At 36.0% G+C, this 24,011-nt stretch overlaps 2 protein-coding genes across 5 annotated transcripts in view; one reads left to right on the forward strand and one right to left on the reverse strand.

Moving 5' to 3' along the window:
- Positions 1-6,680, forward strand: part of pde5ab (phosphodiesterase 5A, cGMP-specific, b) — a 55,184-nt gene extending 48,504 nt beyond the window's left edge. For all 4 annotated transcript variants that reach the window (XM_052560197.1, XM_052560198.1, XM_052560195.1 and 1 more), the window contains exons 16-21: positions 444-544; positions 715-792; positions 881-944; positions 4,620-4,694; positions 4,828-4,911; positions 5,421-6,680. In XM_052560197.1, coding sequence (XP_052416157.1) covers positions 444-544; positions 715-792; positions 881-944; positions 4,620-4,694; positions 4,828-4,911; positions 5,421-5,534 — 516 coding nt within the window. In that variant the 3' untranslated portion in view covers positions 5,535-6,680. The remainder of the gene's footprint in view (positions 1-443; positions 545-714; positions 793-880; positions 945-4,619; positions 4,695-4,827; positions 4,912-5,420) is intronic.
- A 1,979-nt stretch (positions 6,681-8,659) lies between these two features.
- mad2l1 (MAD2 mitotic arrest deficient-like 1 (yeast)) lies at positions 8,660-17,635 on the reverse strand. Its single transcript, XM_052560223.1, has 5 exons — positions 17,404-17,635; positions 13,743-13,889; positions 12,745-12,865; positions 11,918-12,021; positions 8,660-8,997 (listed from the first exon to the last, which is right to left on the reverse strand). Exons 1-5 carry the CDS (start codon positions 17,465-17,467, stop codon positions 8,825-8,827), a joined length of 609 nt encoding a protein of 202 aa, XP_052416183.1. The 5' UTR covers positions 17,468-17,635; the 3' UTR covers positions 8,660-8,824.
- Between the last annotated feature and the right edge of the window lie 6,376 nt (positions 17,636-24,011).

Raw genomic sequence — 24,011 nt, forward strand, 5'->3', positions numbered from 1 at the left:
CTTTTTGATGGGATGTGCAGTTACTTGTACACTGTCAAATGATGAAATGTGTGAAGATATTTGAAGGAGGTACTTGGGAATTCTAAAAATGTCTTCACACTATTTTAACAATTTTATATTAAAATAGGAAGGATCTTTCGGTAACCCCAAATATTTCATTACTGCACCCCCCCCCCTTTATTTTAAGTGTATACTGTGTGAATATTTAAAGAACACAATTTAAAAATCACACATAGTCGGTTTAGTTATTACAAAATTGTGTTATATATTTTACCAGCTTTTTTTTTATAAATAAGAAACCCCTCATTTTACATAAAATACCCTCAAATAAATAACCATGTAAGGTTTTCATTATAACTGCATTCATCCGCTTCCATATATCTTGACATAATAATATAGACAAAAGGTTGTTTTCTTTCATTCCTACTGTCTCTCTCTCTCAGGGTAATCAGATTCTGAGCGGTCTGTCTCTGGATGAGTACAAGGCAACATTGAAGATGATTGAGAAGGCTATTTTGGCCACTGACCTGGCTCTCTACATGAAGTAGGTACCAGATGTCATATACAGCGGAGTCAAAGTTGCTTTTAGAAACCTACAAAATGTATTTATACATTTGTACTTGTATTTAGCTATTTAATGAGCTATATACAGTAGCTAATTAGTTTCTATCGGTTTCTTGTTATTTGTTCATAATGCTGTCTTTGTTTTTACAGGAAAAGAACAGAATTCTTTGAGCTGGCTAAGAACAGTCAGTTTGTATGGGAAGACGATTATCACAGAGATCTGCTAAAGTGAGTGTCAAACATTCAGGAAAGAGGAATGTGTTTATGTTTGAGTCAGTTGTATATATTTCTTTATGATGTTTTTTGTCTTCTGTAGGTCGATGCTGATGACAGCATGTGATATCTCTGCTATTACAAAACCCTGGCCAGTACAGAAGAAGGTAAACATGCAAGGATAAATATGATTACATTTACAGTAAAAGCCCACTTTCAAAGCTCACACATATAAAATCAGCACAGAAGCACAAGGACTTACAATTGCTTGTGAAATGTTTATCCATAATATAAGCGTTATTGTGTTCAGTGAATAGTGATTTGTAGAAACTTTGCCATTATGTAACTTTATTAATGTAAAGTATTTAACTTATTTTGTTCCTTTATATAGACAATGTTTCTAACCTTAAATTGGTTTAACACATTCCATCCAGTTGTTTTCCAAATTAAAAGCACATTGTATGCACTCCTATTCCTCTACTCTTGCTTCCATAGTTTATGATATCATCGCCACCGTCTCTCTTCCATTAATTTTCTCTCTCTTCAGTAATTAACAAGCTTGTTTGCCGATTTGCAGAGGGTGGAGGTGTTGCTGCAGTCCTATTCAGTTTAACCTAAATTACCATAGTTTGGACCTTCACACTCTCATAAAACATAACAAAGAACATGTTGCGTTAACAATTATGCAAACTCATGACCTATAGACAGACATATTATTTACTGTATGGAAAACAGGCTATAGTAAATAAAAATGAAGTACCTTGTTACTATGAATCTTTTCAGAAATAAGATATTGATATGCACATATTCACATACTACAGTTAAAACATACAGCACATATTGAGCATTCACACTATTACATTTTAAATGCAGCCAGATGTCCATCGCAAAACTTCTCGGTATCATATACAGGTGCATCTCAATAAATTAGACTGTTGTGGAAAAGTTCATTTATTCCAGTAATTCAACTCAAATTGTGAAACTTGTGTATTAAATAAATTCAGTGCATTCTTTTAATTGAATGCTCACATTTTAATTTTGACCATTTCACACGTGAGTTTAAAATATTCTAGCTGAAAATCAGGCGTGAGTTTTTTGTTTTTTTTTAGATCACCTTATTGTTTCCATGGTGACGCATCATGCTTGTCATGTGACACAACACAGCCACAATAGATTTGTGTGACACATGGATCGCTTTAATTTAGTTTTTCCTGTTTTATTTAAAATTTTCCCAAAACATGCTCACAATATTATGAAATATCTGATATTCTGATTCTGAAATTTGCGCAAGTAAACATATTTGGTAGTTTAAACACTTTTATATTGACTGTGTTAGTTGATCTATACCAGATGATAGGCGCCGCCATGTTAGTTTGTGCTGAATCCGAGCTCTGGGATTTACAACATTTAAATTCATCCTCTCCTCCCGCGGTAAACTGGGAGAAGAGCAGAGTAAATTTCAGTTACCTACACAATCTGTATATGATATCAATTAAAACATGTTGTCAGATTATATTTGTAAGGATCATTATTGCCATTTCCAAAGACATCAGCGTATATTTTACAAACTGTAAATGTAAGTTTTTGCTAGTACGCATGTGAAACTTTAAATGAGCATTAAATGGTTGAAAATACTGAATATGTGCGATAATATGACAAGCACTCAGCGTGTCCGAATCAGGTTCTGCGCCAGTCAAAGCGCGAAAGCAGATTTAAATTTAGCAGTTGATGACGTGATGCACTGAAAGTTCTAATCACACCGGTGTGATCGTACACTTCAGGGACCAGCCAAGACTGATCACACCGCTGTGTGTAATCCTTTAGTGTAATCCTGTGTGTAATCCGCTGCTGATCAAAAGGGTTAACAAAAACCCACCAATTTACTGTCTCAACAAATTAGAATATGGTGATATGCCAATCGACTCAAAACATCTGCAAAGGTTTCCTGAACCTTCAAAATGGTCTCTGACTTTGGTTCACTAGGCTACACAATCATGGGGAAGACTGCTGATCTGACAGTTGTCCAGAAGACAATCATTGACACTTTTCACAGGGAGGGTAAGCCACAAACATTAATTGCCAAAGAAGCTGGCTGTTCACAGAGTGCTTTATCCAAGCATTTTAACAGAAAGTTGAGTGGAAGGAAAGAGTGTGGAAGAAAAAGATGCAAAGCAACCGAGAGAACCGCAGCCTTATGAGGATTGTCAAGCAAAATCTATTCAAGAATTTGAGTGAACTTCACAAGGAATGGACTGAGCCTGGGGTCAAGGCATACAGACGTGCCAAGGAATTTGTCTACAGTTGTCGTATTCCTCTTGTTAGGTCACTCCTGAACCACAGAAAATGTCAGAGGTGTCTTACCTGGGCTAAGGAGAAGAAGAACTGGACTGTTGCCCAGTGGTCCAAAGTCATCTTTTCAGACGTTTTGTATTTAAAGCTGCAGTAGGTAACTTTTGTAAAAATATATTTTTTACATATTTGTTAAACCTGTCATTATGTCCTGGCAGTAGAATATGAGACCGATAATCTGTGAAAAAATCAAGCTCCTCTGGCTCCTCCCAGTGGTCCTATTGCCTTTTGCAGTTACGGTTAAGAACCAACCAATCAGAGCTGCGGCCCGTAACTTTGTTTGTTTTCAAAATGTAGAAAAATTTATATAATAAGCGAGTATACCATGAATCCATTTTCCAAACCGTGTTTTTAGCTTGTCCTGAATCACTAGGGTGCACCTATAATAAGTGTTTATATTCGGACTATTTCAGATTGCTTCCGTGGTACCGGGGCGGAGTAACCCAGTACCTTTGTGATTCTTCATTGACATAAACAGATAGAAGTAGCTCCGGCTACAATGTTCTTCCGCAAGATGCAAGCATTTCTGTTTATTAACCGCTAGAGCGGCAAAAGTTCCCTACCGCAGCTTTAATTTGGAAACCAAGGTCCTAGAGAGTCTGGAGGGAGGGTGCAGAAGATAATAGCCCAAGTTGTTTTAAGTCCAGTGTTCAGTTTCCACAGTCTGTGATGATTTTGGGTGCAATTTCATCTGCTGGTGTTGGTCCATTGTGTTTTTTGAAAACCAAAGTCACTGCACCCATTTACCATACAGTTTGAGCACTTCATGCTTCCTTCTGCTGACCAGCTTTTTAAAAATGCTGATTTCATTTTCCAGCAGAACTTTTGCTGCCCACACTGCCAAAAGCACCTAAAGCAGGTTAAATGACCATGGTGTTTGTGTGCTTGACTGGTCAGCAAACTCACCAGACCTGAACCTGGAGAGAATATATGGGGTATTATGTTAAGATGAAGAAAAAAGACCAAAAAAATGCAGATGAGCTGAAGGCCACTGTAAAAGAAACCTGGGCTTCCATACCACCTCAGCAGTGCCACAAACTGATCACCTCCATGGCACAGTGAACTGAGGCAGTAATTTAAGCAAAAGGAGCCTTTACCAAGTACTGAGTACATGTACAGTAAGTGAACATACTTTCCAGAAGGCCAACATTTCACTAAAAATGTTTTTATTGGTTTTATGAAGTATTCTAATTTGTTGACATTAATTGGTGGGTTTTTATTAATTGTGAGCCAAAATCATCACAATTAAAAGAACCAAAGACTTAAACTACTTCAGTCTGTGTGCATTGAATTTATTTAATACACAAGTTTCACAATTTGATCTTTTCCACGACATTCTAATTTATTGAGATGCGCCTGTATAACAAATCCCTAACCCTAAATATTGCAGATGGCATTAATAAGCAAATCTGTGAGGGTGTAAAATATTGACAATTTTGTTCAATAAAAGGAAGAACCCATTCAGTAATTTCCATTTATTTATGTTTCAACAGATAGCAGAATTGGTTGCCACAGAGTTCTTTGAACAAGGTGATAAGGAGCGGCGAGAGCTAAACATTGAACCTATTGTAAGCTCTTTACTTACTCTATGGAAAAAAAATGTATTATAAGTTTTAGAAGACTGGGGCACTTTAGAACCAGGTCATTAACTCTCTGGAGGATGGGATAAAATTACTAACCATGTGACTTGATTCTTCCAAGGATCTGATGAACAGGGAGAAACAGGATAAAATTCCCAGCATGCAAGTGTCTTTTATTGATGCCATTTGTACACAGTTATACGAGGTAAATAATATTTTCTTTTGTCATTTATATTTAATATCGGTGCTAATTTTAAGTATCTCAACCATCCAAAAAAACACCTTGGCTTAACCAATGGTGTGGCCCTACCGGTTTGGTGTCTGATGTGAAATGCAAATTACACAAGTTTTAGTTTTAACGTACATTTAGTTTCATGCCATACTGATTCATTTTTTTTATTATTATATCACTAACTGCTTTTTTGTGGATCATCATTGGTTGGGTGTGTGTATTATAAATACCTCAACCTGTGTGGGTGTTTTAACTCATGTACTCATCTTCATGTCATTCTAAACTTGTATTCATCTCTTATATTTTGAAATATGACTGATGAAATTTTGTCTGGAACACAACATTCTTTAAAATCTGAGTAAATGATGACAGATTTTTTTTTTTTTTTTTGGGGGGGGGGGGGGGTTATCTATTCGACTTCATCAGTGATAACTGTTTATTGATTGTCCTTCTGCTCTCTTGCCACGTGCTTGTGTGAACAGGCGCTGACAGGTTTCTCAGAGTACTGCTCCCCCCTGCTGGAAGGTTGTAGAACGAACAGGCAGAATTGGAAGCTGCTTGCCGAGCGAGGAGAGGAAGCTTTGCTTAATGGATGACTGTAACTTTTCTTTTGAAATGCAGACGTCCTTGGGCTATTCATATCTTTCCCTGCCCCTTTCCCATGGACTAAAGGATTACAAGACCCTGGTTTGATGATATTCACATGACTGCTCTGGCCATTCCACGAAGCATAATGTAGAAGGTTAAAAGTGCAAGGTTGGGTTAGATGCATCAGAATAAAGTCTATTTTTAAATAGAGACTGCTGTGCTGTTAAAGACTTGATGAAGAAAAGAGGGAAAGATTGATTTACCTGTGCAACCCAGCTGATAAAAAAAATAAATAACTATGACCAAATTATCTTACTAAAAGAATGTCCCAGGTTCTTTCCAAAGCATTAAAAAAAAAAAAATTAATTTCAAAATGTTTGCTAGATTGTAAAAACAAAAATGACATTTAGACCACATTAACAAACTCACAATCAAAGAGGTAAAGCATTCCAAAGACAGAAGCATACAGGTTGTATTTTTGTAACTAATTATAAAGCTGTTAAAAGTTGTAAAACTGTAGCATTGTCTAAATAATATATCTTTCTTTACTGTTCTAGACGTATTAATTTCTGTGTTAGCAGTGTAATTCCTGTGGGTGGAGTTGCTCCATGTAAACAACACTTGATTTCTGGTAACCATAAACGTGGCTGGAGTTGAGATATGAGGTATAAGACTACACAGATAAGCTTAGCTAGCAGTTCTAGCATTTTAGTTTGGTGTGTATCATGTAATGTTTACCTTGTAGTTATACATTTGAAAAGCATGAATTTGAACATTTATTGTGGTGCAGTGCCTTCCCTCATGGATTTCCTAATTTCAATCTACCTGTTTTACTCTAAGCACGATTGTTTCCTGTTTTTATAACATTTCAAAACTATTTTATTTTATAACCAACAGTATACCAGCTTGTATTGAGCCCAGAACATTCCTTATTTATTGTTGTCTTTTTTTTGTACAGCTCACTCACTGAATTACTGAAATACGCACATATACAAAATATTTATCTACATTGCTCTGCTAAAGCTGACATAAAAGGAACACATAAACACGTGTTTCACTGTTTAACCTCATCCCATGTCACTTTGTGTTACACCATTATACTATGTTGTAGATTTTATTTTTCACCTACATTGCATATAAAGAAATCAATAGCCTGTGTTATGTGAACTTATTCATCATCTGTTACACCAATGTGTTAAATTCACAACACAAAAACTGCTTGTTTTTGGAGTGTAATGGAAATAAGATGTCTTTAGAAATGTAAAGATCAAAGTGCTGTCACTGTGTGTCCATTTGGCATGTTCAAAAAGAAACCGGTTCCACACCTGACATTAACGATGCACCTTTTTTCCCTGTCTATTAAAAGGATTTTATAGTTGACCAGTTAACAAATTGGATGGAAAAGTGTACCTTTTTAGGTCTGGTCATTGTTTTGCCTTGTTTATTTTTGTATTTCACTTAAATATTCCTGTAGTGTACATAATGAAAATAGCTGCAAGCAGCAATTAAAGAACCAAGCACAACAGAGAGCTAAAATAAAGAGCTGCATTTAATTACTCAGTAAAGACCTACCTTCCTGCAGACTTACTGCGTCCACACAAAACCAGACCATTCCCTATGTGAGATATATATATTTTACTCTTGTCTCAAGAAATATCTGCATCCAATTGAAACCGCTAAACCAACACAAAATGATTTAGTATATACGCAGGACCAGTATGTGGCGCTGTAATTCTGCCACAGAGATAAAATAAAAATGGAGAAGACATGGATCATGTACATAAACTTTGCATGCAGTATTCAAGTTCAGTATACAAATTAGTAACCATGCTTTAAAAGAAATGTTTGGTCTATCAGATAACGTTGGCTACATTTTTTGCCAGCATTGTCTAAAGATGATCAGAGCAGATTTTTTGAAAATCTGACAAAAAGTCTAGGATAAGAAGAGTAGATGAATTCGCTAAACTCAAAATAGGGAAACATTTTGACCCATAGAAATGTCCATTTTGGTATGCATTTAACTCCGTAAGAGCAGGGGAATCTTGCCTTTACACTTTATGGTTAAAAGGTTATTAGCAAAAAATATGAGTGCATTGGTTGTGCTAGAGAGTTTGAGATCGAGACTCCAAATATGTCGTGGTTAATATTGAGACCATCCTCTATCTGTGTGCCAGATTTCACAACTTTCCCGCAAGCAGTTATATGGGCTTCCATGGACTTCCAGAGTGGAGGACGAAAAAAAAAAAAGAAAACTAACAGATACAGTAGGTGCTTGGGCGCAAATAATATTTCTCATAAATACAAATATTCCATGTAGAAAATATGATCATAAAATCTTTATAAGTTTATAATTAAAATTGCGTTATAAGTTTAAAAATCTGAAAAACCTTTTTAAAAATAGTTTTATCTACAAGCATAACACATACTAATCCAATTCTCCAACTAGATTACTTGCTGTAAAAGGGAAAGACTGCCCTTCCACCTCTTCTCACGCTAATGAGCCCAGCAGGTTTTTCTCTGATGTGCCTTCAACCAAGCCATCGGCAATAGAAGACTTTGATGTCCAAAGAATGACAGGTTCAAAGCAGAATGTGCCACCCTGTTTCAAATGAAACACATTTACATACTTTATTCTGCTCAAAATTTTAATAATGGAGACGCTACTCCCCTTTATTTGTGATACACACTTTTCGATGTTGGAAATTAATGCAACACTGCCATTCAAAATAAAAAACTTCACTAAATATAAGAGCTTACACCATGCATGTGGTTTGAGTAAATTAAGTTCTCATATGGCTTAAAAAATAATAAATAAAAAAAAAACATTACATAGCATGTATGTTTTCATTTGTAATTATCAGTGATCATTCTCCATACAGTAGTGAGAATCATCATGTAGTTATAGTTTTAGAACCAATATTGCCTTAACACCGATGCGGTACCAATAATGCAGTAGTAAAACTACTTATGCAACATATTAAAGGAAAGTCTTTTGAATTTGTGTTGAAATACAGACCCAGATGTGTTCTTGACAGGTTCTGTGCAAGTCACATAAGGAAATGTAAACTTAGATTTTGTCGCCATCTAGAGAATAGCTACTGAAAAATATCAAAGAAACATCAGTAATACAATCTTGGAAACAAGAAATTTATTTTCTGTATTAGGAAATGCATTCTTTAAAATGACAACAAATAAGAAATTACATTATAGAGATATATACACAAGGCTGCAAAGTTGAACACAACAACAAAACACACAAAAACAGAACAGAACACAAAACACAAAAAAAAAAGAGAAATCACATGGAATTTGTCCTCTTGTAGGCCACCATACTGTTAACCTTATGAATAGTAGTAGTAAAGGAACGCAAGCGGACCTCTTCTGATTGGTCAATTAGTTGAGGCCCAGATTCCTCCCATTGCTCAGGTACCTCAAGATCTTTGTCTGTGTAGATCAGAAGGTCGAAAGCACCTGAGTTATAAGAGACAAAAGTTATGTCACATGTAAGAGGAGGGAAAGAATAGTCAAAAAAAAAAAAAAAAGTTGTGTACCCTGCAAACACATCAGCTTCATAAAGTTTAGTTTGCTAGAATTCAGCTTTACATGAGTACTGAGTATGGAGACCAAGCAGTTATTGCTGTTAATCTGATTTAGTGGGACACATGGGAGCACAATAACTTAATATTGTTAAACTGTCTACTTAATTTAATGAACTGAATAGAAATGTTCTAAAGCAGTGACTAAGTTATGCTACTTAACTGGACTATACAAAGATTGAAAAAACAAATGCAATTTTGTCATTTTTTTACTCCAATGATCCCAGTTTGCAAATCATTAATGTTTTTGTGGTATTGTAATTAAGTAAATATAAAAACAAACATTTAAATTCACTACTGTGATTTGCAAGATGCGGAACAAAACTTTCAATTTCAGGACTGACTCTCCCACAAATTGTGGGACTATGGAAGCATATCTATAGCTAAATTCAATTTGAAATGCAAAATGGCAATGCAATATGTAAAATGGCAATGTTTTAAATTTACATTTTCGCCTACATATGTGCCACACTTAGTTCCTAATGAAAGTGAAAATTAATTTCATAATTTAAATTTGTGATTTTCTAAACTTGTTTTAATATGCAAATTAAAAACATTTTAAATTTGCAAAATTAAAATGTATTACCCAAATTGATTAGATATGTTTAAGATGTCCTAGCAAAAACAGTAGCAAAATAATATTTTAAATGCTGTTTTTCCTAAATGCATTTAGACTTAGGGGTAGGACACTGGGGACTGCATTTTCATGATACCGCATGATAGCTGTAGCAAAATGCAGTGAGATTTTCAGAATGCATTCTTAGCCAAATGTGCAGCAAAAGGGTAATTTAAATGTCTTTTATTTTTCTTAAATAAATATATTGACACTTACATATATGATGTTTCAATTGCATTTTCAAATACCTTGATATAATTTCATTGTGGATTTGAAAATGCATTCCGAGCTGATCATGTCCCCTACCTGTCAATCATTAAATCATGGCGGGGCATGGCAAGTGGAATAGGTCAATATTCACCGTTAACCAAGCGCTTTTCAGCTGCCTGAACATGTCACAGTTCATACTCCGATGGTTTGTGAAGTCAGAAAAGTTATAAAGTTGTCTGTGGTATATTTTCACTGCAAAAACAATGCTGCAAAAATAACCACATCAAAGAAATATATTTATTTTTTTATTTTAGGCCACAAATATCAGAAAAGTCATGCCAAATCTGGAGGAACTGAATTAACACTGTATAATGATGAAAATGCAATCCCGAGTGTCCTACCTTTAAGTCTAAATTTATTTATGAAAAACAGCATTTCAATGATAATTAAATTATTTTGCTACAGTTTTTGCTTGTACATTAAACATATTGCTGAGGTCGCCACTGGCAACTAGACCAGTGTATTTACATGTTATAAATTAAATTTGCATGCAATGCCTTTTTTCCTGATTGTTTTGCAAATCACATCTTTTGTTATGTTTGCTTATTAAACTGAGATGATGCGCATCGGTTTTAGTGGAAAAAAAGTTTCAAACAGTCCCCATCTCTGCCGCACAGCAACGCTGCCGCACACCTTATAAACTCAGTTGTGCAGTGTGAGGGAGAACGAAATAATGGAGACGTGCAAAGTGAAAGTAACATCTATATCATTCACAATATATCTTATATTATCTTATGTCATATAATTTGAAGAGCACCGGCCATCCAGTAATCACAAAAAGATTTGTGCTTTGTTAATAAATACAGTTTCGGAGCTCTTTAATGCGGCAGGCACAGCTGCTTTAAAGCCTCAGTTCAAGCGGCAAGTGAATCCATTTCTCTTTACTACTTTAGCACACTGAACTAAATCTGTGTATAATTTGATTGTGGACAGCCTAAGGCACACCTGTGCAATAATCATGCTGTCTAATCAGCATCTTGATACGCTACACTTCGTCTTAGATCTTTGAGTTCAGCTTATGAAAAATGGGGCAAAAACAAAAGTTGCATTTATAATTTTATTCAGTGTAAAAAGTCACCTCGTCAAATAACATTTCAGTGCTGATTCTACTCGTTTGGTCCTTTGAATTATTTGAATGGTCCTGTAGATGAGGCCACAAGCTCGTACAGTGCTCTCAGGACCATTCCGTCCATGAGATTTCTTTTCCCAGTTTATATAGTTAATAGCTTAGGGCCATTCGCGCGATTTCAGGGTGCTTTCAAACTAGCACTTTTGGTGCACACCAGGGTTTGATTGATGTCAGAGTTCGGTTCATTTGGATGATGTGAACGCTGTCTTCCAAACTCACGTGCATACCCGCGAACCCTACCAGAGTCCGCTTAAAAAGGGTTGTCTGGGTTATGGTTCAGGTCAAATAAATGACGTATTATTTGATAAAAATTTGTTTTTGTGTGTTTTACACACTTTCCTCATGAGCATAACTGACGCACTGCAAGCAGAAAGCTGTAGGTCTCATTTCTTTTCGCCTTTAGTGTTCTTTAGAGCAATCGCAGTACATTTGCAAGACATAAGTGCCATTATGTACCAAAGCTTTGTAAATAAAATGAAAAAACAAATGTATAAAAGTATAAAGAGCAATGTTATGCATTTGACACCTTCTCTCGCACTGCCGTTATTAAGCAATGGGGTAAACAGCTGCTGGCTTAATGACAAATTTTGCTACACATATGCTTCCATACGGGACAGGCAAGTCACCCTAGAACAGAGTATGCAGTTCTGTAGAAGACTTTCATACTAAATACTATTTTTTATAAAATATTATTTCATACAAAATGTATAGCACAGTATTACAATGACCTTGCGGTGTGACTCTCTATGGATCTAATGATAACAAGTGTAGTTTACTTACAGGCAGTTTCTAACAATGGCAAGAAGGTGACTGTGGCAGTGATCTGTCTGATAACAGAACGGATTTCCTCTTGGATAGCTTTTATGGACTTCTCCCTGGGTGCGCTGAAAAAGCCAAGGTATACGGTTTTTTATGCACATTCATATTTGCATTGGACAGGTAAAATACTAAATCACTTTTAGCTTCTCATCATTTGATCACAGAATGTGCTAAAATGTAAAAATTTATTATTAAACCTTACACACAAATTACAGCCCCTTTCACACTGTGATTCCGGAAAATACATGGGTAATGCGTCCCGACAATTGTTCCCGGGTCGCTTGATTTTTCTCCTTTCACACTTCCAGTAATTACCCGGAATATGTGCGTGCATTCACACACAACCCGTAAAGGTCCTATAAAGCCAGTAAAAATCAGGATGCGACATGTAATGTATGAGTCGAAAACGCTAGGCACATTAACTTTCACTTAAGCTAATGAACAATCTCAGCATCAGCGCAGAAAGTGAGGAATTAACTGATCTCTGCTTCGTTATAGTTTGCACCTATTTTTTTTCACCGCAAATGTTGATCTGCCTTCAAAACACCTGGTAAAAAAGTTGTGCAATAACGTGCGTCATCACTACGACACAGCCTTTACAGCATTAGTTCTGGCTTTTGTTCACACAGACCTCATTCCGGGACTGAAGCCCGCAATGTTACTAGGTCCCCCACCCAGGATCAGTCCCGGGACATGTTTGCGTTCACACATAAGGCAACCCGGAAATGTTCCGGCAATTCTCCAGGTCCAACTTGCAGTGTGAAAGGGGTAAAAGTTTGATTACGTACCTGCTCTCCTTTGCTGTCTTGTCACAATCTATATCAAACTGCCATCGCTCCAGCACCTCATTAGTCTCCAGACAAGTGATGACCACCACCAGCTTCTGAACTGTGCAATCGAACAACCATTCTGCAACAAAGAGGATAAACAATGCTAAAGAACTAGGGCGGTTCAGATTTCCAATTGTAGTCATGACTGTATATCTCTTTTCTACTTAAAGACTGAAAACTCAGCCAATTCAACTGTGTTTCTTCAGCTCAAATAAAAAAAAAAACAAAAAAAAAAATTATATATAGATTTTTTTCCCCCTGGTCCAGTTAACATGCGTGAGTGTTCTACTGTTGAAGTAATTGTAATATGCCGAAAATGGCTGAAAATTCGCTCACCCTCATGTCTTTTTTCTTCATCAGAACAGATTTTGAGAAATGTAGCTTAACATACAGCTTTTAACTTCAGAAGACTTAAACTGATGGACTGGAGTCATGCAGAGTTCTTGTAGATTTTTGTAATGTTTTACCAGCTGTTTGGATTCTCATTCTGGCGGCACCCATACATGACAGAGTATCCATTGGTGAGCAAGTGATGTAATGATAAAATTAACTAATCTGTTCCGATAAAAAAAAAAAAAAAAAAAAACTAATCTATTAATCTTATATGCCATTTTCAGCAAATTTTCATTTCTGGGTGATTTATTTACTTTTTAACGCCATGCCAGCATCAAGGTTTCATTTCTGGGTGAACTCTCTTTAACAAGGCAACTGAATAAATGTAAATGGGCTCTTTTAACTGTAAGGTGGGACTATCATAAATTCTACACACATTAAGTGTTGTGATACCTTGATTAAAATGGCAATTGAGCAATATATTTAGCTTTACAGTTTGCCATTTATATACATTTAAGTATTTCCGAGTGCACCTATTAAGTTTTACTACTCCTACTACACTGCATGTTAATGAAACAAACTAACTGTTCAACAAAGATGTGGTACTTTTACTGAAAAACAACCTTTGAGTTGTGAGATGACATTGGTGAGGTAGTTCTTCAGCTTTGCATCTGTGGTCAGTTGAAGGCTCATATCATATTGTGTAACTCTGGTGAAGGTTTCTGCTGGGTAGATTCCTCGCTGGTACAAGATGCTGTTGATACCAAACGCTACAAACAACAAACAAAAGGACCCATTTCATTTATTTTCTAGAAAAAAAAAAAAAAGGCACAGCACACCACTGCATACCAAAATGTATTTCATTTTCCAAATGAAATGCTCTGTAAGAGCCATCGAAGGAATCAACAATTGATAATGCTAACATAATTGTAAACAAAAATGTAAAAAAAAAAAAGCCTTCTGTGCTATATTCTCTACACAAATTTCTAAGGCTTAACTTATTGACTTTGTCTACTATTACATGACTTCTGTCATATGATTGACAGTTTATGTTATACCGTTTTTCACCCATTTCCACCGACTGATTTTTCAAATATTAAATGCAAGTAGGGATGTCAAATTTCGATTATTTCCATGATCGATCGTCGTTTAAATTAACGATCAATTAATCGATTAATCGTTAACCATAATACTGCAAAATGCGTCTATTGCAGGCACGCAGTCAGCGGTATGACAGGATGTGCAAAAGCCACACACACAAAACGCTTTCTCACTTGAATTAAAGAGGTTTTAGTCTGAATAAAATGAAGCTAGTAGCAGGATTATAAAATGAATAGATGCGATTATGATCATTTGATAAAATGAAGAGAGCGCGCCATACTTTTGAGGTCATTTTACTTTGTTGACAGTTTCCAATCCCGCACGGAGAACGCTGAACGCGCCTCTTTAAATGGTTTTGTGGTGCTCGTTGTTGTATTTTAAAGCACAATTGCAATGTTTTCAACTGACATTATTGTATAAAATTATCCGAAATGTGGAGCGCGTGTGACTGCGCTGCACATTAAGTGAACTACATCGGCGCTGCTGCACCAAAACACACTGTTGCTCACATTAATTTGATCCTGCTGGATTCTGTCCTAGAAAATGTCAGATTTTTAAAAATCCGGCATACAGCGCATTAGATCGTGACAGTGCATGCGTGCAGACGAGGATGATCGAGCGCGGCTTTGGCTAGATTTATTTGGAGGTTATTGCTCATGTCTCATTCGGCACAAATCGAAATGTTTCCATATTCGCAATGTATTTGAATGTTAAACTATTATTTATAATGTAAACTAGGCTTGTACTTAACACGCATTCGCATATAGACGGAAAAGATGATCCTCTTCATATGAGCAAAAACGTCCTTGGCATAACAGCAGAGTGGACCGGTATACTACGGTCTATTTAAACTGACCAGTGTAAGTTAACCTTTTAATGTTTAGTTGACTATTTTATTTTGATAGTGAACAGACTGCGATGTAAGTTTGAATCGCTAGAATATACGTGTGCAGCAGGCTCCAGCGCGATCGAAACAGCTGAGAAATTAAAAAAAAATATATATTTTCCGCAAAAGTGTTTACTTTCATTTGTGCACTCACAATAAAAACAGAAGATTTGTGCTCTTGTAAAATAAAGCAAACAAACAGAATGCGTTGTCATCCTTTTTTTTTTTTTTTTGTGAATTTATGGTGCGCCCACACTTCTGTTTTAAATCCGTTAATCTTAATTATTTAAGTCGGATATATTTCGCATAGCCTTTAAAAAAAAAAAAAAAAAAAAAAAAAAAACATGAAAACAAATTGTTATTTTTATGTTGGGCCTATTACTTAGTAGGCTATACATTTTCCTTAAAGCATCCCATTTTGTCGCAGGGCTTAGAACCTGTGCCCTAGTCAGGTCCATGCAGAAACTTGTGAACGATGCTCGGCGTCACGGTTTAGTGACAGCAGTGAATGCTCCAGGAATGTGTCGGTCACAGCGCCTATTAATCGCCGTTTTGAATCCAGCAATTATTTATTTAGAAATTATAAGATCTGATTATGACAAGTGTGGTATAAAAGCTTTGTTTATTAGAGGAATGATAGGTTAACTGGAAAATGTTAGATCGCGACCATGCTTTTGGACCCCATAGTCTTCATTTACGCGGCTTTGTTCTGGTTTGCCGGTTGGTCGCGAATTTCCACAAATTCAGTACATTTAGGCACTGTTTCTTTTCCTAAATCTTCATAGTCTAACCCTCTAATTTCCCAGGTTTATTTTATTATCTTTCGCTTTTAATAACTGTTTTCGCATCTCTTACTGTGGTAAACATGGGAAGGGAAATTAAAGATTTCATGAATTAAGAATTCGTTCGATTTATTAATTTGTTCCCTTATTTCACTTAAATCATGGGTTATTTAGGGAACACAATTAATGAAACATGGACAATTGCCACATTAATAATTCGTAGGAATGAATTAACAAGTTGTAGGAATGAATAGACTACCTGTCCTGTCACTGTGTCCCGCAGCCCTGCAAAGCGCACGATATAAAACAGTCATCTGATGAAATGATTAGTAACTACATTTCTATTGCTTTTAATGTTGAAGAACTTTTATGTTGTTTCTATTTTAATGTACTTTAAAGTTTAAATCACATTAAAAGCTTAATTTGTACTAGGGGTGCTCCGATCACGATCGGCCGATCGTTAATGCGCATCTCGTCAGTAAAGCCGGTTTTCTAATCAGCGGTTAATTCCATCAGGTGCGTGATTTCACATAGAGCAGCTGTTACTACACAGAGCCGTTGTTAACTGAGAAGATGGGCCAATAAACGCTGAAAATTAACGTGATTTGCGCATCTTCTCTATTAACAACGGCCCTGTGTAGTAACAGCTGCTCTATGAGAAATCACGCACCTGATGGAATTAACTGCTGATTAGAAAACCGGCTTTACTGACGAGATGCGCATAACGATCGGCCGATCGTGATCGGAGCACCCCTAATTTGTACATTGTGAATGAATGATGATGCTTTTATATATCGTCACCGTCACTCACAGCCGCTCGCACGTGTTGAGTGCGCATGAGCCGCACGCAGCCCAACATTGAATCGGTTAACCGACCATCGACAGCCTTAATCGATTGCATCTCTTATCGACAATTAATCGATCATCGATTAATCGTTGACATCCCTAAATGCAAGAATAATTTTTATATTGTTAGCAATATTTCAAGATGAACACTTGCAGAAAGTGCTCACTTTAAAATTCTCGTGACATTATAAGTTATTCTGAAGCAGAAAAAAAAGGTTCAGCTTATGAGCTACAGAATCCTAAAAAACATGATAATCAACTAATATATATATATATATATATATATATATATATATATATATATATATATATATATACACACATACATGCACACAATAAACGACACCGTTTAATATTTACTTTTTAATATGCATTTAATATGTCCTTTTAAAGCCATGCATTTGAGATTAAAACAGCAAAGCCTTGTCATAAGAAATAAACCCTAACAAAAGTCCGAGTCTTTAAAGAAACGCTTCAGACACCACGAGATTCTTTTCAAAACTGAATTTAGAAAGTTCTGATCAGTCTTGAAGAAGAAAAAATAGCTTATTAACATTAACTTTTTGAGACTAACGTTAACGTTAAACAGTTTATACAACAACCCCAGGTTAGACATCCACGATGCCATGAAACTTATTTATCTGCCCAGAATCCATTAACTGTACTTACAGAAAAACTCAGCAACGAGTTCTGCACTCCCCTTCAGCGTGATTCCTTTCAGTGTCTTAGACATCTTGTATGTTGTTTAATTTTGGTTAATGTTAGTTTCTGTGTGCCTTCGCTCCCTCCTCGCTTGCTGCCGTTGTTTCTTAACCGCCGACCAGTTTGAATCTGGACGCTGCGTCTGACGCAGGCGCATACGTCATCGAGACGATCCCGGAACTTCTTCTTCTTCTTCTTCTTCTTTCGGGTTTAATGGCGGTTGGCAACTAATCTCAAAGGTGCATTACCGCCACCTACTAGACTGGAGTGTGGGTATTAGAATGACATAAAAAAGAGGTGAAGAAAAATTTAATTAGTAAATAAAAGAAGTAAAAACTTATATAAGATCTTTACAAAAGAAAATTCCTTCCTATTAAATTCTTTCACTTAACCCAGTGTTTTTCAAAAACAAAATTAGTAAATTGTGTATACTCCCAGATGCTTTCCCTAATAAATGCTCAAGTGTCATGCTTTGTTCATCCATCTGTGCCTTTAATTCTGCCCGATCTTCTTCATATTTTTTGCAGTCTAACAATATATGCTTCACTGTCTCTTGCACATTACACTCAGTGCATAATCCAGTGTGATGTTTTCCTATTCTATGCAATGTTGTATTTAAACCAGTGTGACCAATTCTAAGACGTGCGACTAACATCTCCTCCCTAGGGCTTCTGCCCTTCCTCATTCTTGTGACTACTTGATTTTGTATGCTGTATAGATGACGTCCTGTATCCGCTGTATCCCAATATTCTTGCCATATATTAAGAGAATGTTGCTTTATGATGGTTTTGACCTCTGCTCTGCTTATTGGTACTTGTACATCTACTATTTCATGCTTTATAGAATTTTTTGCTAGCATATCCACAACTTCATTTCCTTCCACCCCCACATGAGCAGGAACCCAAAGGAAGGAGACAACCGCTCCCTTATTATGAAGTGTGAGAAGCAAGTGAAGTATTCGATAAATGAGGTCTTGTCTACATGACGCTCTCCCAGATTGAATGCTTAATAATGCTGATAAACTGTCTGAGGCTATAATAACACCTTGACTCTGATGATTTTTCCCCACCCACTCTAATGCCAGTAAAATTGCTATCAACTCCACAGTGTAAACTGACAGGTAGTCTGTAGTCCTCTTTTTGACTACTACTTCATACCGAGGAATATAAAATGCTGCACCAGTACGGCCTGTTTCCGGCTGCTTTGATCCATCCGTGAAAATGAATACTTCCTCCTGATACTGCTCTACATAGTTTTGAACTATTATCCACTGTGGCATTATTTTTGAGTTTTCTTTTAGTATTTGTTGTAAGCTTACATTTACAGATGGTTTTATAAATTTCCAGGGTGGTATATTTGATATTGCCACAGTGGGTCCTATTTGCAACTGACTGAGACCTGCATTTTGAGCCTTAGCATCCCCCACCCATCCGAAACTGTAAAAATTACTTTTATTATGCTCTGCGCATTCTTGCAAGACAGTTTTTGTGGGGTGCACCATACTATGTCCTTGTAAATTAGTCCAATATGCCAACATCATCTTGACCCTCCTAATACGCAGCGGCATCTCTCCTGCTTCCACCTGTAAAGCGGTAACTGGTGATGTTTTAAATGCCCTAGTACAAATCCGAAGTGCCTGTGCCTGCTCCACATCGAGCTTTTTAAGGTTAGATTCCGATGCCGACATATACGCTAAGGAACCATAGTCAGAGGCAGTTCTCATGAGAGCCTGATAAATGTTTATTAGCGAAGCTCTACTTGCTCCCCAGTCTCGCCCTGATAGACATCTCAACACGTTGTTGATCTTCTTGCACTTATTTCTGACCTTATCAATATGCTGACACCAAGTCAACCTCTCATCAAAGAGAACTCCTAGAAACCTCACCACCTTAACCTGTTCCAAATCCTGTCCATACAATTTCAGTGGCACTACTTTGTGGCGCTTAGAGAAGCATATAACTTTAGTTTTTGGGATTGAGAGTTTAAATCCCCATTTATAAGTCCATTGTTCAACTTTCTCTATTGCATTTTGCATTTTCTTTCTAAGATATTCTACATTTCGACCTCTAACCCAGAGTGCTCCATCGTCTGCATAAAGTGACTTACCTATATTTCCATTTACCTGATCAAAAATGTCATTTATCATAATATTAAACAGTATGGGGCTGCACACACTACCTTGTGGGGTACCATTTTCCACTATATGCCTACTTGAATACTCTGTACCAACCTTAACTTCTATTGTTCTTCTGTCCAGGAAATCTAATACCCAACCAAATAACTTACCTTTTATTCCTAATTTGACAAGTTTTATAAGAAGTCCATCCTTCCACAGCATATCATATGCTTTTTCGACGTCAAAAAACACAGCAATTACACTTTCCTTATTAGTTTGTGCTTTCCTTACTTCTGCTTCTAAGCACAAAACAGAATCCATTGTTCCCCTACCCTTACGAAATCCAGACTGATATGTTGAAACGAGACCCTTACTTTCCATATAGTAACTTAACCTATCTGTTACCATCCTTTCCATGACTTTCCCTAATTGTGATGTTAACGCTATAGGTCTGTAACTTGACGGTTCTAAGGCATTCTTACCAGGTTTGAGTATTGGGACTATCACTGCCTGTTTCCATTCAAGTGGGATTCTACCTTCATTCCATATCATATTGATCAGTCTTAATACTACCTCCAGTGATCCTTCTCTCATATGCTCTAGCATGCTATAACATATAGCATCTTTCCCTGGTGTTGTTTGTCGTGCACTTAGGATAGCCCTTTTTAATTCAAACATATTAAAAGGCAGGTCCATATCTCCTCCTGGTGCAAATCTACTGTCTTTCATTCCAGGATTTTCCAACAATGTCTGCTTCCTATACTGGTTATCTATTGCGGACAAATTTCCAGAACTGTGGATTTTCACAAAAGTTTCTACCAAAAGCTCTGCTTTTTCTGCATTACTAACTGCATTCTTATTATTGCTACATAACACTGGCATTTCGACCTTTCTACCTAATCCACTCATTCTTCTGATTGTTCTCCATATGTCTGACAACTGAGTTTCACTTCCAATTTTATTGCAATACTGTCTCCAATACACACGTTTGACTGACCTTATTGTTTTCCTAACTACTGCTTGTGCCTTTTTGTAGCTAATTAAAGTTTCCAGTGTGTGATGAGCTTTAAGCTGCCTAAATGCTTTATTTCTTTTTTTAACTGCTATTCTACAGCTCTCATCCCACCACGGCACACTTCGGAACTTCTTCTTCTTCTTCTTCTTCTTGCTTTTTTACGGCGGATCACAGACAAATGTGCGCATTACCGCCACCTATCTTGAAACGGACCGTTGACACTTCCTATTTTATAAACTCTCAACCAACATAAATTCTCCTTATTTACCCGCACCGAGGCTTCATAGAGTTTCATCCGGCGCTACGTGTTCAGCTCCTCCGTCCACTCTCAGCCCCCATGACAGAAAAAAAAAACTTATTTAAAAACGCTTATTTAACCCAGTATTTCCCAAAACTTCTACCATTAATTTTATTATACTCCTGACTTTAATACTTTACTCCTAATTGTAAACTTAACTCCTATATCATTTAATTCCTTCTTCAACTCTTTCCTTTCTACATTATATCTCCTGCAGTGCATTACTACATGCTCAACTCTTTCACTAACTTCACATGCCTCACAACATAAACCTGTTGGATTCTTACCTATTAAATGCAACTATTCAATCTTGTATGCCCCAATCTTAATCTTGTAATCATATTCTCCTCATATCTCCTCCTACCTGATATTCTTCCTTTACCCACTATTGACTGTATTTGATGCATAGCCTATGTCTACCTTTTATTTCATTATCCCAATATTGCTGCCATATTTTCAGAATATTCTTTTTAAGAATTGACTTAATTTCTGACCTACTAAATAAAATCTGTATATCTATTTTTTCTCGTTCTATTGCCTTTTTGGCTAATGCATCAGCCTCCTCATTACCTCTCAATCCAATATGAGCTGGAACCCACAAAAACTGTACCTCTAAACTAGCTTGTTTGACTGAATATAATTCTTGAATTATCTCTATTACCATATCCTGTCTTGTTTCTGATTTCATCTCCTTCAAACTTATTAGAGCTGAACTACAATCTGAAAATATTACTGCCTTGGCTATTTTAACTTCCCTAATCCACCTTATTGCCATAATTATTGCAAATATCTCTCCAGTATACACCGATAAACAATCAGTTATCCTTTTATTCTTATACACTTTAACCTTTGGAATAATGAATGCAGAACCCACATGATCAGTTTTTGAATCTTTTGATGCATCTGTAAAAATGTGCATATATTCCCCATATCTTGACCCACTATATTCCCTTACATTATATACTTCTGTTTCATATGAACCTTCCTTTTGTCTTTTTTCTAATAAACTTAAATCTACTTCTGGTTGGGGCATAACCCATAATGATAATGGAGATAAAGGAATTATTGGAACACATCCAGCCTCCTCCAATCTCATATCTCTAACTAATTTCCCCACACTCCTTCCAAAACTATTACTCTTTCTCTTCTCATGTTCCCAGCTCATTACTTTTCTTGTTGGATGGTCCTCTCTCTGTCCTCTCAAATTTGCCCAATAAGATGCCATTAATTGCTGTCTTCTTATCTTCGAAGGCATTTCACCCATCTCTACCTTAAGAGCTGAAACTGGAGAAGTTGGATATGCTCCGCAGGCCGCAGCAAATTCTTAGTGCTTGAGATTGAATTCTTTCTATTTTAGTCAAATGAGATTTATTTGCAGAACCATATACCATACAACCATAATCCATTATAGATCTTATCATATATATATATATATATATATATATATATATATATATATATATATATATATATATATATATATATATATATATTTATATATATATATATATCGTTTTTAAAGCCAATATATCTGCTCCCCATTCCTGACCTGAAATACATCTCATTACATTCACAACTCGCTTACATCTTCCCACCATTTTTTTCAATATGCTTTCTCCAATTTAATCTATTATCAAAACAAACTCCTTGAAATCTTACTGTACTTACACTCTCTAATTCTTTTTTATATAATTTTAACTTAACATCCATATTCCTCTTCATTTTAGTAAAAACTATTACTTTTGTCTTTTCCACTGAAAACTTAAAACCATTTTCCCCTGACCACTTTTCTAGTTCATTTAGCGCATATTGCATTTTCTTTAGGTTATACTCTATATTCTTTCCTCTAAACCAGATAGCCCCATCATCAGCAAACAATGATTTCCCCATACTTCTATCAATCCTTGAAAAAAACATCAATAATGATAATAAATAAAAGTGGACTTATTACACTGCCCTGAGGTGTATCATTATCAATTATTCCACTTGAAGATATAGCTCCACCCATCTTTACTCTAATACTTCTTCCAATTAAAAACTCTTTAATCCAATTATACATTCTTCCTTTTATACTCATCTTCTGTAACTTTATCAGTAACCCCTCTTTCCACAACATATCATTGGCCTTTTCTATATCAAAGAAAACAGCAATGACACTTTCCTTATTTATAAATGGCTTTCTTATTTCATCTTCTAATAATACTATTGGATCCATAGTCCCTCTACCACACCTGAACCCACTTTGATAAGAAGAAAACCAGTTAATTTTTTCAAGATGATAAGTCAATCTATCAGTTAACATTCTCTCAATTACATACATAAATGAGAAGTTAAAGCTCTCATTTTCTTACTCTGTTCAGTCAAATTTTCTGAGCTATTTTGGTTAGTAAATGCCTTTAAAAACATTTCCACTTAATCTCCATCCTCCACTGCTATTTCTCCCTCCATACTTTAAACTGGATATACATTACTCTTTTGAATCCCTTTCATTTTCTTAATCATGCCCCATACCTCTTCTACTAGTATTCTTCCCTATTTCATCACAATAAGCCATCCAATACTCTTTCTTAACTTTCCTTACAATCTTCCTTACCTCAGCTTGTGCTTTTTATACTCTTTTAAATCTTGGAAATTATTTGTTTTCTTAACTATGCTAAATGCTTTCCTTTTCCTTCTTATTGCACTTGCACATTCTTCATTCCATCACGGAACTATCTTATTCTTCCTACCTCCTTTCCTCTTTGGTATACATTTGCTGCTGCTTGAATGGCATAAACAATATCATCACTTATCATTTCTACGGATCTATCTGTTTATATTATAACATTCTTTAATCCCTCTTCACTCAGACTCATGAATTCTTCCCAATTCGCTTTATCAAACCCCCATCTATCAATATTTCCTTGATTCACCTTACTTCCTCTCGCATTTACATTAACATATATCATTATTGGATAGTGATCACTCCCAATAGTATCTTGTCGCAATATTTCCCACTCAACACTCCCTGCAATTGAATCAGACACCATTGTTAGATCTAGCACAGACTCTTTACCTGAAGCCACATCTATTCTTGTACTACCCCCATCACTCAGACATACATTTATTTGAAATAGAAATCTCTTATAAAATTATGTCTTTATCAT

The sequence above is a fragment of the Carassius gibelio genome, chromosome B7 (genome assembly GCF_023724105.1).
Source record: "Carassius gibelio isolate Cgi1373 ecotype wild population from Czech Republic chromosome B7, carGib1.2-hapl.c, whole genome shotgun sequence".
Classification (NCBI taxonomy): domain Eukaryota; kingdom Metazoa; phylum Chordata; class Actinopteri; order Cypriniformes; family Cyprinidae; genus Carassius; species Carassius gibelio.